At 50.1% G+C, this 14,628-nt stretch overlaps 1 protein-coding gene across 1 annotated transcript in view; it reads left to right on the forward strand.

Moving 5' to 3' along the window:
- Positions 1-1,638: 1,638 nt before the first annotated feature.
- Positions 1,639-14,628, forward strand: part of LOC144268897 (antigen WC1.1-like) — a 49,466-nt gene continuing 36,476 nt past the window's right edge. Inside the window, exons 1-2 of the mRNA XM_077824203.1 lie at positions 1,639-1,702; positions 8,518-8,832. Coding sequence (XP_077680329.1) covers positions 1,639-1,702; positions 8,518-8,832 — 379 coding nt within the window. The remainder of the gene's footprint in view (positions 1,703-8,517; positions 8,833-14,628) is intronic.

The following is a 14,628-nucleotide window of genomic DNA, read 5'->3' on the forward strand; positions in this document are numbered from 1 at the left end:
AAGGGGTGGGGCTAATTTTGATTGATGGTAGGGCCCTTATACTACTTTAGTGCAATTTCCTGTTTTGTCATTAGTATTTGTTTAAGTAGTGGGAGGGCAGAGTGAGTGGGAATGGCAGTATTGGGGCTGGCAGTTTGGTAAAAATAAGGAGAGGGAAGAAACGGGAAGAGGCACACTTCCTCCCCTGCCAAGCTAGTCACTCACTGTCAAGTGTTTTTTCCGGAATCATAACAGAGCAGAGTCTCAAGGAGGGATACGAAGGAGGATCAGGTGTTGGTTGCACATATTTTCTCAGGGAGTTTTCTACATTCAGAAAGGGCAGCATGGGAGAAAATGAAAAATATAAAGAGTTAAAGATGTTCCCATTAATCCAAGTATTTATAACAGTTCTCTTGAAGAAGAGCAGGAGATAGGTGTGGTGCCAGCCAGTCATTGTTCTGTGCTATTCCCTTGCCTTGTGCCTGTTCCTTGAATTGTCTGTGTCCCATGAATCAAGTACACTTGTTTCCAAGGAGCCCTCCTGCTGCTGATAGCACTGATGGGCATGATGTGTGTAGGACCTCCTGCTATTGCAAGAGAGGGTCATGGCCAACTCAGGAAGCCCTAAGCTCTGCCTCTACCACTAAGAATCATGGTCTAGGCCCGAAACCCCAAGGCCGGGGTGAAAGTAACATTAAGCACTTACTGGTACGGGGGCCCAGAGCCAGGGCCCTGGAAGGGGCGGGGCCTTGGATGGGAGGGGCGAGGCTGGGGGTCAGCCTCCCCCAGCCAGCCCATCCACGCTCCCTGGCCTGTGCCACCTGGGTCTCCGATGGTGATTTAAATGTTGAATCGCTGAACCCTGGGGCAGTTGCCCCTTTTGCCCTCTTCCTGTCTGTGGCCTGGGGAGGTGGAGGGAAAGGGGCAATGAAGTTAAAGTGCTGCCATGGCTCGCAGCCCTTTAACGTCGGCTGCATACGGGCTGGTACTGGAAGCCACTTTTCACTAGTACGTCGTACTAGGCCACTTTCATCCCTGCCCCAAGGTCCATTAGTAGAAGAACTGTCAATATTTCAGATGCTTCCGAGTAATACTTCTATAAAGCTGATCTGAGTGACACAAACTGGTTTTAGTGAAATGTCCTTGTCTACAATTGGGCATGTCCTACACTGGGAATTGGTCTTGTAATGATCACCTCTGGCACAGGGGATTTCTTTCCTAATTTATAAAATAACCTGACTCGAATGTCTCCCAGTTCATATTTAATATGATATAGAATCTATCAGGGCGAGAAACAGCCCGGCGACAGTTTGTGCAGAACTTTTCCTTCCGGCTCCAGAGATGGGGGTTACCCAATGATCTGAGGCTGTGGTAAACCTGACATCCGGAGGGGGCTCATCACTCATATATGGTGATGTTTGTTGCTTTTGAGTTTTATTGGATGTTTTAGCTTCATACATTCACAGATAAAACCACTGATAATAACTAAAAAGGCAGATGGGTTTGCTATTGGTTCCTTCCCGCAGCTGATGCCAGTCTCTGAATCTATATATTTCCCTTCCACTGCTTTGTTGTCACTTGTCAGACACAGAGGAGCCCTGGCAGGTGCTTAGGTGCAGCCAGTGCAGTGTGAGGAGGGGACAGCAAGTCAGGCTGGCAATGAAGGGACATCTCTCCACTCCGGTGCTGTGGCTTCTTCTCCTCACAATTCAGGTCATAGCAGGTAAGTCTCCTTTGTGTTTCACCAGGGGAGCTGGGTTAACTGGAACTAGGGTGGTAACTTTTACAGTCCGCTTTTTACCATCCATGTCTGGCTTGTAGGTTGTGACTTTTCCTTTTGGGATTGGACCTTGCCACTGTTACCGAGGCTTTTGTTACCTTGAGATTGGACTAATGCAATGACCTCTGTGTGGGGCTGCACCTTAAAACCATTCAGAGAACGAACCTGGTGCAAATAGCAGCGACTCACGGAGCAGGGCATCTGGCTGGGAGCATGTTACAGCCATGCTGCAGGGTCTGCACTGGCTGCCCAGCTCTGGGTGGAGGTTAAGGTTTTGGTGATGATTTATAAATTCCTAAATGGCCTGGGACCGGCCTCCCTGAGGGATCACCTCTCTCCCTATGCTGTACGGCCAGAGCTGTGGTTAGCAGGGGTGCCCAAGCTGGTTCCCCCTTTTTTAAAGGAGAGGGGTGGCTGGCAGGGTGCTCTCTGTGAGAGCTCCCGGACGCTAGAACTTGCTCACCCTTTTGGCCAGAATAGCCCAAATTTGGTGACCTTTTAGGCACACTGCACAACACACTTGTTTGGAGGGTGGGGGTTGGGAAGGACCCAGGTTATGCATCACATAATGAGAAAGGGGTGGAAGGAGTTTCTGTAGGTGTCTGGCTCGCAGAGTTCCTATTGAAATGGTCACTTTATGCTGCTGGAATTTGTATGTTATCCATGCCGTCCGGGTGCCTAGAGCCTTGGCTAGGCATCACTTTAGTGTTTTAAATCCCAATACATACATCATTATTTGGGATCCAACAGAAATGTCTGTTTGGTCCAGAATCCAACAGCTCCAAGGGCCATGTCCCGGCTCCTCACTCCCCCATTCACTCACTGAAGCCAGGAGAAGTTTTGCATGTGTGCGATGAGCACGATTATCCCAAATAAACCCAGAGCTGATTCCTGCCACAGGGGGGGTGAGGCACTAGGTAGAGTGCACTGTGCAATGCCCGGTGCTCGTGAGGGTACTGGAAGCTCTGCCAGCAGGAAGATTTATGCTATGGGAGCCCTGCCTCCCTCCCTCCCCCAGGGTTTCTGCTGGAGCAGAGAAGCTTTGAATCCTAGCTGGAGACTAGAGAAGCCCGACCAGCACAAGCTGCATGGCAGAGGTGCTGCATCAGGGCCTCTCACGGCCACATTGGTTTCATTCCCTCAAGGCCGCCCCTGCCCAGTTCCAGAGCTGCTCTGATTCCTCCAGCACAGAGAGAGTTGAAGGCTCTTTGCCAAGCTGTGTCCCAGCTCCAGGCAGACGTAACACTATTGGGGGGCCTAGGCCATGTGTTACAGCAGCATGTGCTGGCGCAATGCAGGGAGTGAATCTGGACCAAAGATTCCAGAACTGATTTAACAATAGGATTAAAATCGAATGTGGGACCCAGATATAATTTCAATAATACAGTGATTGGAACCTGTTGGGCTGGTATTAAAAGGATGAGAATGATCCAGGTGTTTGACAGGGGAGCGAACTCCTCAGCAGTAGCTGGTTCATGGGAACCCGATGTGCTGTTGCACCAGCTTGAGAAACTGAAGTTGAAGCTGACAATGAGAAATTTCAGTCTAAATTATTGCATTCGAGAAAAACCTGCCCTTCTGTATATTTCACAGACCACTCAGTAACTGTGTGGTGTTTAGGGACCTGAGACCCTGAAAATCCTGAGCAAAACAAACCATCTAGCAGGTTACTTGGGGTTTATATTTCAAATTCCCAAGAAGCTGAAATATAATTTGCTGGGGTCAGAGCCCATGACAGAGCTGTACATGACCAGAAAGCAGAGAATTCTGTGGTGACTCCTGGGCAATCAGACTGGCATTGGAGGAGGTGGACAATTGTTGCTTTGTGAGGAATAAATTACGACATGAATGTGGGACTGTGTCATATAGTGATGCCAAGCACATGTTCAGCTCAATGCATTTTTGTTGGATTTATGAGCAACTGTGCATCATCCCCTAGATATTTTTTTATTTTCTATGGGAAATCTGAGTTTGCTTTGCATGACACAAACACAGTGATGCAGGGGAGTATACAGGATAGGGGATATCATCATGTAGCTATTTTCCCTTTTCCTCAGTGTCCCAATCCCCCTCCATTAGCCCTGAACAGAGGCTTGCGCAGTCTTTGCTGGAAAATCGTTGTGCAATGCACCCCATATTTGTCACAGTGATAGTATTATAATATGATTATGACATAATTATGATGGATTTTATCCAAGATAAGTCATGTGAGGTGTCATTGGAAAAGTTATCATTTGCTGAATATGATTATCCTTATTGCATGCATTTATTCTTTTTTGTATCTGAAGTTATGAATACTGACTAAGTATCTATACTTCAAATGTAGTTACACCTCAGTAATGCCCACTAGACAAGATGCTTTTGGTCTAGATAGTGGGTGGGAAAGGGCCTATTCAGGTTAATGGGCCATTCGGAAAAAACAATAGACCTTAGGAGATGCTTATCCTCCAGCTGGTGAGCCTTCCTGAGAACACTCCAGACAGCCTGTAAGTAATGGCTGCTATGACTCTACAAAGACATGTGACCAGGCCACATGATGCTGGACTCCATCTTGGGATGTCAGTATTTTTCCATAAACTGGTCTGGGAACCAAGCTTTGAAACAAAGGGTTCGCACCATAAGCAAAAGCTATATAAGGCAGGGAGTGACATCATCTGGGGTCTTCACTCCCCACACAATAAGACTCCTGGAAACTCCTGAGGATGAAAGGCTGAACTGCAGGAAGTGCTGGACCCAGGCTAAAGGGATTTCTAGCCTGTGTCTGAAACACCTGGGGATTCCAAGCTGCAAAGCAAGTGTAGCTTGTGCCTTAAGAATCTGAAGCCTGTTTGTATCATCTCTTAGGGTAAAAATCTGCTAATTCATATCCAATCTATCTAGTATATTAAACTTAGGTTGTATTTTTGTTTATTTGCTAGGTAATCTGCTTTGATCTGTTTGCTATCACTTAAAATCACTTAAAATCTGATTATCTTTTGTAGTTAATAAATTTGTTTTTGTTTTAATCTAAACCAGTGAGCTTTGACTGGAGTGCTTGAGGAAAATCTCAGGTTGGGTACTCCAAGTGTGCATTGTTCTCTTCACATTGAGGAGAGGTGGACCAGGTGTTAAACCCATATTCTGGCCAGATTTGACTAGGACAGGATGGTTCTGCTATGGGATCCTAGGCTGGGAAGCTGCTGGTTAGAGAGCCTGTGTGTAACTGCAGCTGGGTGTGTCCCTACCTGTATGAAAGCTGGTGAAAGCGCAGGCTGGAGGGCTTTGCAGTTTGTCACCGCAGTACAGTGTGAGAGGGAGCCCAAGCTGGTGGGTCAGGGGGCTCAGTGATACCCTAGTTCCAGGTGGCACCCCGGGGGGAACCCGTCACAATAGTGATTCACCATCATTGATCTACCCCAAATATGTGGGCTCCAGGCTAACATAATACACTTATGTGGGCTCCAGGCAAACAAATGAGAAAATATCAGGGATGGACCAAAGCCACAGGTTTCACTCCCAGACCAGGATCTGAATTTACCCAACATTCAGAACCCTGGGTGGGGTCATTATTCCAAGTTGGGCCCAAGTGGTGCAAGCATATGATAGGTGCAGTATGTAAATGTAATTGTTATCCTGAAAGGTGCTAATGGCTGCCATCATGGGGTCTTGGATCAAAATCGAATCATAGACATCATGAAAGCTAATGGCTGGACCAAGCACACTCTATTAGGCTCAATAGACAGAACCATCAAAATCCTTTATGTAGTGTCAAAGTTTGACTCAGACTCACAATTTATCAGACCACTCTGTTTTATTAGCAAAGCTGCTCTGCTAATACATTTAGAAGTGAGCCCCCCGAGTGGGGCTTGTGTCTTTTAATTTATACCGTTTTTTGGAGAACAAGTTACAGAGAAGTTACAGACAAAAGAAGAAAAAGATTTTAGTCACCACCCTTCGAGATCCCTGAGACCAGTCACGTATCTTCAATTACCTGCCACCCTTAACAATCTCCTTTAACAGCTTCCAGTTAACTTAACTAATTGCCCTTCACACCTTCCATTCTGATGCCTGCTTCTTAGACGTGCTGGCTCTATCTTAATTGCTTCTCCATTCAAAAGCTAACTGTCCCTACGTGTGCTCCCTCAGATACTTTGTAACATGTTTTGGCATGCCCTCTCGTATACAATGTATCCAGCATGTCCCCTTATACAATGTTATACTTCCACAGTAGTAAAAACATCTCCAGACAGTGGGGGCTATTGCCCAAGGCACTGGCCACCTGGTCAGGGCAGAGCTAGCCAGGGGTTTCCCTTGTTGCCAATGCAGGGGCCAGGATATTGGAGTTGGACTATGTCTGTTGGAGGGAGAAGCCAGTAGAAGGACTTGTGACCGCGATCCTAGAAGGGAGCAAAGAACCAAAGCCTGTTGGAGATCGCTGGAGGTGCAGGCTGGGGATTTCTGAGCATTGAAACTGCTGGCTGTTGTTAGGTTCAACTCTATTCAGGGAAACAGAACTCTGTGTGCACTTAGCCTTGGGTCCTACCATGAGTGAACGTCACTGAGATAACTTGATTGAAAAAAAAAAACATCCTTTTTTCCTAATGCAGACCAGGCCCAAGGGGTTTTCTTTGGGACTAGACTGAACAGAGCAGCACCTAATAACCTTCCCTATGGATTGCAGCAAATGACTGTTTTGTATTTCCTTGGCATTGAAGGAGCAGCATGGTCTGGCCACGTACTGGTGTGAATTGCACTGTTCTCTGAGCTCCATGGAGGCTCCTTAAACATGGTGTCCCCAGCTCAGCCATCCACAGCTGCAACCAGCCTGTTCCAGGGCTCTCAGTGGAACTCTGCATGTAGCCGTAGCTCCTAGGTGTAGTAATGATGCCTGGACTTGCTCCCAGTCTCAGGGACAGTCCTGGGTCTTCAAACCCTGTCCTGGGGGCCAGTTCTTCCAGGCAATACCTGAGGACTGGGTGGAATGCAGTGGCCCATCCTCACAGTCCTTGTGAACTGCCTCTCTCCCAGCAGCCAGCTTTGCCTCTCCACAACCCCCAGAAATGCAAACAGCTGTGGAGAGAACTGGGGGCATGGGGTGGAACTCAGAGCAACTGGGAGGAAAGCAGCTTGCAGGGAGTGGGGGCAGAGTCTGCTGCTCATCTGGGGAAGGAGCAGCCTGTACATGCAGGGCAAAGAGGCCAGGTAGAAAGGGGAGAAGAGGAGGGGGAAGAGCCCAGGGAAGGAGGGTGGGAAGAGACCAGTGGAATAGAGAAATGTGTGGGGCAGGTTGGGAGAGGAAGCTCTGGTAGGGAGCACAAGGCTCCCTAGAACAAGCTCCACAGAACAAAAATTGTGAGGTTAAAAAAACCATCCAGTCTCATTTTTCCACCTGTCTTTGGACTTTAGAACCTCCCCTCTACTCCTCTGACAGCGTGGGGTAAGAATCGCAGGCTGAAAAGCCTTCCTTCACTCCTGAGACGGGGAGCTGCCGTCCATTGCCCAGCACTGCCTTCGCTCTCCCTCTTGGTTCAGTTCCTCTGACAGATGAAGGGCTGGCTGGGAAATAGCTTGACAGCCACTGAGCTAATTCATACAGCATGGTTCACATTCACACACAGAACTTCTGTTACTTCTCAGGGGTGAGTTACAGACAGAGATACTGGAGACCTTCACACTGACATCAACCACTCACATCAGCTATAATGTCACCGTAACATGATGGGATTAGTTTGGCCTTTTGCAAATAGCAACACTTCTCTGAATCCCCCACACCCCACCCCACCCCTATAACTTCTCTGTCTGAGGCTGTTAAGCACTCTCCCCACTATAGAGGCCGTCCTCTTCCCTTGCCTCCCTCCAGCCTCCTCTTCCAGACCCCCTCCTCCCCTCTCCACCCTCCCTTCTGCCCCCTATTACAGTCCACATTCTTCCCCACTACTCCCTCATGCTCCTCTGCTCCAGACCCCCACCTCCCTGCCCCTCCACTCCCCTCACCTCCCTCCTTCCTGCCTTTTTATCCAGACCCCTCCGCACCCTCCCCAGTTCTCCCTCCTACCTCACTCTAGACCCCCTCCTCTCCCTTCCGCCTCACCCAACTTTCCAGACCCCCTCCCTTCCCCTGGTCCCCTGCTCCAGACCCCCCACCCTACACTTTCCACTCCTCCTTTCTGCTGACATAGCACCTGCACCCCATTCCCTTGCAACCCCTGAATCTGCCTCCAGCCCCCAAGTGCCCTGCTCCCCTCACTCTTCCCCTCCTCCTTGCACGGGGTCTCTACTGCTCATCACAGTCCCTGGGTCCTGTCCAGTCCCCTGAGCCATTCAGGGGAAGCCACGTACCCTGTGGGCTAAAGTCTCACTGAAAACAGTGGTAGGTGGCAGCCAGCTTTACTCAGGGTGGCCTCACTTCCACATGCTGACAGACTGTAGGGAGATGGCGGCACCTCGCTGGCTTCAGCCCCAGTGACAGTGACAGGAGATGGCGCCATTTGGAATAAGGGAAACTCAGTGAGTTGGTGACTTTTATCATGTTCTCACGAGACAGGTAAAAACACCCCAAATCGCCAAAGCGGGGATAAAATGGCGAGATCTGCAGCAGTGACATCCCCGAGTGGGAGGCCCTGAGACATGATCAGTGGAGCCATGAGGCAGCTCTGGCCATGTCCCATTCTCATGGCTCTGGGTGAGGATCCCCTGCTGCCAGGCGTGGACTCTGCTGTGTAAACGCTGGGGAGGGGGCTCCCTGCTCGCTCTGACCTGCTCTGTGTCTCTCTTTGAAGGTGCTGATGAGCTGAGGCTGGCGGATGGAGGCAGCCCCTGTGCCGGGAGAGTGGAGGTTAAACACCAGGATCAGTGGGGGACGGTGTGTGATTTTGACTGGGCCATGGAAGATGCTGGGGTGGTTTGTAAGCAGCTGGGATGTGGATCTGCTGTCAGTGCCCATGACTGGGCTCGTTTTGGAGAAGGATCTGGACCAACTTGGCTGTATGAAGTTGATTGTGGTGGTGACGAGTCAGCTCTCTGGGACTGCAGTCATAGAGGATGGGGTGTAACCACCTGCCCTCATTCTTTTGATACCGGAGTGATCTGCTCAGGTAAGAACTCGGCCAACTTGCCCCTGTAGGAAACTCACCGTGAGGGAGAAGGGACTGAACCCACGTGTGACATTCCTGGTGACTCAGAACTGGACTGTGCCCTGCACTGGGGTCCCGGTGGAACTGACCAGTCTCTCCCTGAGCTCCCTTGGGCAGACTGGGGAAGAGCAGGCCGCGCCATCCTCTGCGCCACTAGCAGGGGCCCCAATACAGTAAGGATGTGGACAAATTGGAGAGAGTCCAGTGGAGGGCAAGGAAAATTATCAGAGTGCTGGGGTACATGATTTATGAGGAGCGGCTGAGGGAACTGGGCTTGCTTAGTCTGCAGAAGAGAGGAGTGAGGGGGGATTTGATAGCAGCCTTCAACTTCCTGAATGGGGGTTCCAAAGAGAATGGAGCTGGGCTGATCTCAGTGGTGGCAGATGACAGAACAAGGAGCAATGGTCTCAAGTTGCAGTGGGGGAGGTCTAGGTTGGATATTAGGAAACACTATTTCACTAGGAGGGTGGTGAAACACTGGAATGCGTTGCCTAAGGAGGTGGTGGAATCTCCTTCCTTAGAGGTTTTTAAGGCCCGTCTTGACAAAGCCCTGGCTGGGATGATTTAGTGGGTGTTGGTCCTGCTTTGAGCAGGGGGTTGGACTAGATGGCCTCCTGAGATCTCTTTCAACCCCAATCTTCTATGATTAAAAACTATTTATCTCATAAATACAGTATTCTTGCCCTGAACTTAGAGACATTTTCACTTAACGAAAAAATTCCTCAGCACTTTAAATTTCATGCATGAATGCTCAGTGTGTGTTGTTCATTTTAAGTCTTTATCACATGTTGGCACCTGTCACGGAGTGTGGGGAGGTCAGCGTCCTGCACCCCACTTTTCGTGCAATTCACCGTGACTCTCAGCCAGCCAGAAAAATGGAAGGTTTATTAGACAACAGGAACACAGTCCCAAGCAGAGCTCGTGGGTACAACCAGGACCCCTCAGTCAGGTCCCTCTGGGGAGCAGGGAGCTTAGACCCCAATCCTGGGGTTCCCTCCATTTCCCCAGCCAGCTTCAAACTGAAACTCCACTGCAGCCCTCTCCTTCCAGCCTCCCCCGTCTCCTCCTCCAGCCTTTGTCCGTTTTCTGGGCAGAAGGTGTCGCCTGTCCCCATCCCCCTCCCGGCTCAGGTTACAGGCTCAGGTATCCTCCCTCAAGTAAAGTCACCCCCTGCTATCCCATCCCCCATGCAGAAAGTCCCAGTAAAACTGAACGACATTCCCAGATCAGTCCGCCCCGCTCCCTACAGCTGCAGCGTCACAGCACCACACCTGGGCCTTGGCAGGTGTCATAGATTTACAGGATCTGTGCTATACCCCAGCTTTTAAACAGTCCCTTGGAGGAACGCCTTCAGTGTGCCAGACCCCCAAGGGCCGCTCTCTTTCTTAAGGTGGGTCATGTGGCCTCAATCCCTCTGTGGCAGGGCAGGGGTATGAACCCCTTGGATGCCCTGATAAAGGGGTGACTCCTCCCCTGCTTCCCAGCAGGGCAGCCGGGTGCAAGGGCCCAGACACTCAGCAAGGAGCTCAGCTGCAGACCCTAAAGAGGGCAGGCTCAGGGGAATCAGCTGAGCCAAGTGGAGCCAGCTGGGCTGGTGACTGGGAGGAGATATAAGCCCAGAGAAAGGCTCAGTGGGAGGCTATCCAGGGGAGCAGACAGAGGGACTGCAGCTCTGTCTCTACCGACTACAGAAAGCCTCAGGGGCCACAAGACTCAGGGAAGGGTCAGTGTGGGGATTGGTGTTGGGGGAATTGGGGCTGCACTAAGCATTGTAAATGAAAAGACACCGGTGAAACAACTGAAAGAGGCATTGGGACCCCTTCTTTGACCAGCCTAAGCACAAGAGCACAGGGATGTGAGGCCAGGAACTTGTGCAGACCCTGTGACCGCCTCCAAGACTGAGTCTCTGTGCTCCAGCACTCCTGTTTCACACTGTGAGATCTGCCCAGTGAGTCCATCTGAGATAGACCCCTGCCCAGAGACTTTTACATTCATCAGGGACCAGGGTACCTCAGCAAGTATCTGCAGTGACTCCAGGCAGTCTTTTCAAAACACAGCAGGATTTATTAGTCAACTGGAACACGGCATCAGGAAGTCCTATGGTTAGGGTTACCATACATCTGTTTTTTCCCACACATGACCACTTTTTCTAGTCTGCCAACATCTGTCCGGGTGGATTTTCCAAATAAAAGAAAATGTCCAGGATTTTTCCAGATGTTGCAACTCAGAAAGAGCCATCCCCACACCCTGACTGGTCTCTCCCTGGTCATCTGCACCTGCTGGATCCTGCCAGCCCCGGCCCAGCCTGGCCCACCAGGTAAGCGGAGCCACCAAGCACCTCTCAGCCTGGCCGCCTGCCCCACCACAGGACCTCAGAACCTGACCAGGAGCGGTGAGAGAGTCAGGCCCCAGCTCCCAGCCCAGGGAAGGGGGAGAAGCCCACAGGGAGACCTTGACTGATGGGCTGGCTCTGCGTCCCAGGCATGCACCAGCTGGCCTGCCACCATGACAGGAAGCGCGACACTGACCTCCACCTCGAGAGTGAGGCTTCAGGTACCCCCTACATCACTCCCCAAATACTCCCTCCTAGTGCACACACACACCCCTCCAGCATCCTCCAAATACTCCCTCCCAGTACGCACACACACACCCCTCCAGCACTCCCCAAATACTCCCTCCCAGTGCACACACACACCCCTCCAGCATCCTCCAAATACTCCCTCCCAGTACGCACACACACCCCTCCAGCATCCTCCAAACATCTCCAGCAACCCCGACCTGTAACCCCACTCCAGTGCCCCTCCCGCACTGTATACTCTATTTGGAAACTTGAAATAGGGTAACACTACCATGGATTAGCACAGAGAAGAAGCAAAGGTTAAGATATGGTCCATACTCGCCAAGTCCGGGCTGCCGTGAACTATGCTGCTGTGGACCCATCTTGGTTTCCACTTTTTCTCTGTCTCTTTGTCTCTCAGTCCCAGGTGAGCTCTCATGTCTCCACAAAGGCCAGCTCTTACCCAAGACTCCTGTCACTGCTCAGTCCATGGTCCTCCTCCTGCCGATTATGGCCAATTATCCATATTGCACCAAAGCAAACACATCACAATTCCCATAGTCTACATGCCAAGCAGCAATCCTGTACCTACAAGGCAGTACCAGGAGGGGAGCATGAAAATGGACATGCCCCAGGTGAGAACAGCAGAGAGGCCAGCACAGAGCAGATTGAGTACGGTCCCTGTACACCAGCTTTGCACGTACAACAGCCACTTACACCAAATTTGCCGAGGCTTGCACTGGAGAATATGCACAATATAGATTTTGCTGACCACTCCCTTTTTTGCGGAGCCACTGTCCAAATTCTCTTTTGGAGCGTGCCTCTTGTCTCACCGAGCCAGCGGGTCTAGTTGCAGCTACAGCGACTTCACTCAGCCACCAATCACCTCAGAGGTGGCAAATGGGTGCAGGGCACTCGTGGTGATGGTAAAGGCCCATTTCACACCAATGCAGCTGCCCACACATAGCGCTATGGAGACCTGAGCCCCCTGCGCGCACGTAGCCCTGCAGTCACTACTAGAGTGAAACTTTTCTCACACTGGTGAGCTATTTATCATCACTGGAGCTCTACGAGTCCCGCCCGAGACAGGAAGCCTTTGTTCATTCATTGCAGTGAAGGCCAGACTCTCCTTACTGCCTCTGGACAGACAGCTGTGCATGTCAGAGTCTGTGGAGTTAAGTTTAAATTCGCTGACAAAAAACTTAATTAACACAGAGTTCATGTTGCCTGGAGGTATCTCGTGCCCTTCTAGGATATCGAGTTGGGAAAACTCAGACCCCTGAAAACCAGGCAATAGAGAGTTATGGTAAATGCCAAGTCAGCCTTAACTCTGCCCCCTGGAGCTGGAACTAGCCACTGGCACTGGGAATTATTTGCCTGTGCTCCAGCTGCAGTCACTGTGTAACGTGTAGCTGTACTGAATGGTGGAGGCATGAGTGGGAGCACTTTGGCAGAGCTGTGACTGTGATGTGAGGAGGTCTGGGTCTAAGCCACCCTGTGATCAAAGGGAAGAGGTGCCTGTGTACCCTGGGGGATCCCACATACCTCATTTCTGCGCTGTGTTCTGCAGGGTGTGTCAGTGGTGGAGCACAGGCATCTTCTTGCCGTGGGGATTGCAGCAGTGAGGTGAGAGATGGAAGCAGTCTGTGTGTTTAATGATGGGTAGGTGAAAGGACAGTGTTCGCTGGAACCCTGTGAGTACGGTTGAAGGGGTTGTAAGGGGGGCAAAGGGGCTGTAAAATGTAACAAGTGTGGGGTTGTTTCTGACTGGGAAGTAGAGTCAGTGTTTGGAGGGCACTGGCCACTGAGGACCCCCCTCTGTGATTGTTAAATGTTTTCATTGTCTTGTTTGCAGATGCTCCTGTCCCAGGCCTTTCCTTTCCCTTGCAATGGCTCCCATTTTACAGTTTGTTTTCTGAATGTGGGTCAGTGTCATGGAGGGTCTCAGCCCAGCTATGGGACCCATGGCTGGGGTGGAGGCTTAGGTGGGAGGAATCTCTGATCCGGCCAGGAGTTAGCCTGCTCTGTGGGCTGGAAGGTTTCGTGTTGATGCCGTCGTTCGTCAAGGCAGTAGTGATGCTGGTGCTGTCTGCCCCACGGGGCCCTGGGACTGGGGCTGCCAGTTGCCACTATTGGGGGAAAATATTTGGGAAACTTAGTCATGGTCATAGAAACATTTAATGAAAATCATTGAATTAGTGAATTTTCCTGTTGGCAAATAATGTTTATAACCGTTAACTTCTTTTCAAAAAATTGCATATGAATTTACATTGGGATTGCCAAAGAGGCTAATGGGAGTTCAGTGACACGTTTAGTGAGACGAGGGATCCTATGTGCACAAGGTCCACGTTTTAAAAGATATTTAGGTTTCTATAAATGCAGATAGGTGCTCAGTGGGATTTTCAGTTGTGCCTGGTGCTGAACACTGAGGAGATTTGGAAAGTCCCAGTAGATGCCTGTCTGCACTCCTAGGGCCTGAATGTCCTTTAAAATCTGGCCCTGAGTCACTTTTGAAAATGACACATAGACTCCTAGGTCACTGAGGCACATCTGAAATGTTTCCCCTTAGGCTAAAATCCCGACCCAGGCACCGAGCCAGAGTAGCTTAGGAGATGCACAGGAGACAGGGTGTTTATGGGGTCCCTTTCCCACCCTCATAGGATGACCAGGCAATGGGTTGATTGTTCCAGCTCTCTGATACCCTGTAGACCTGGTGTAGCATAGAGGGATCAGCCAAAAGCATATCTCAGCCTTACAGAGCACAAAAAATATCATATTATGGAGGAATTTCCTGTGACTCCATAGTTAACGTAACAACTATGGGCCCATTATATGTTTTATTTTTAACTCTTCACTTTTAACAGTTAGTAGGAGTAATAAATTCCTATGCAAAAGACACAAGGAAGAGTAGAATATTTTCCTTTTGAATTTCAAATGTTTTAACAGCTTCCCCTGGCAATGGGAACTAAAGGTAAGTGTTTAATCTTAACCCTCTCTGGATTGTGAGCGGTTCTATGCAAAATCTCACCATCCTTTTAACATGGGGGACGCGAGGGCAGGGGGGCGTGATATGCATTTCCTAGCATTGTTAAAAAATAAAGATGATGGGCAGGACTTTATAAAAATGAGTTTCATTGCCAATACTTTGAAATTCGGCAGAAAACAGACTGGCCCTTGCAGATGTAAATTCTCGAGCAACA

Source organism: Eretmochelys imbricata, chromosome 1 (assembly GCF_965152235.1).
Source record: "Eretmochelys imbricata isolate rEreImb1 chromosome 1, rEreImb1.hap1, whole genome shotgun sequence".
NCBI lineage: Eukaryota > Metazoa > Chordata > Testudines > Cheloniidae > Eretmochelys > Eretmochelys imbricata.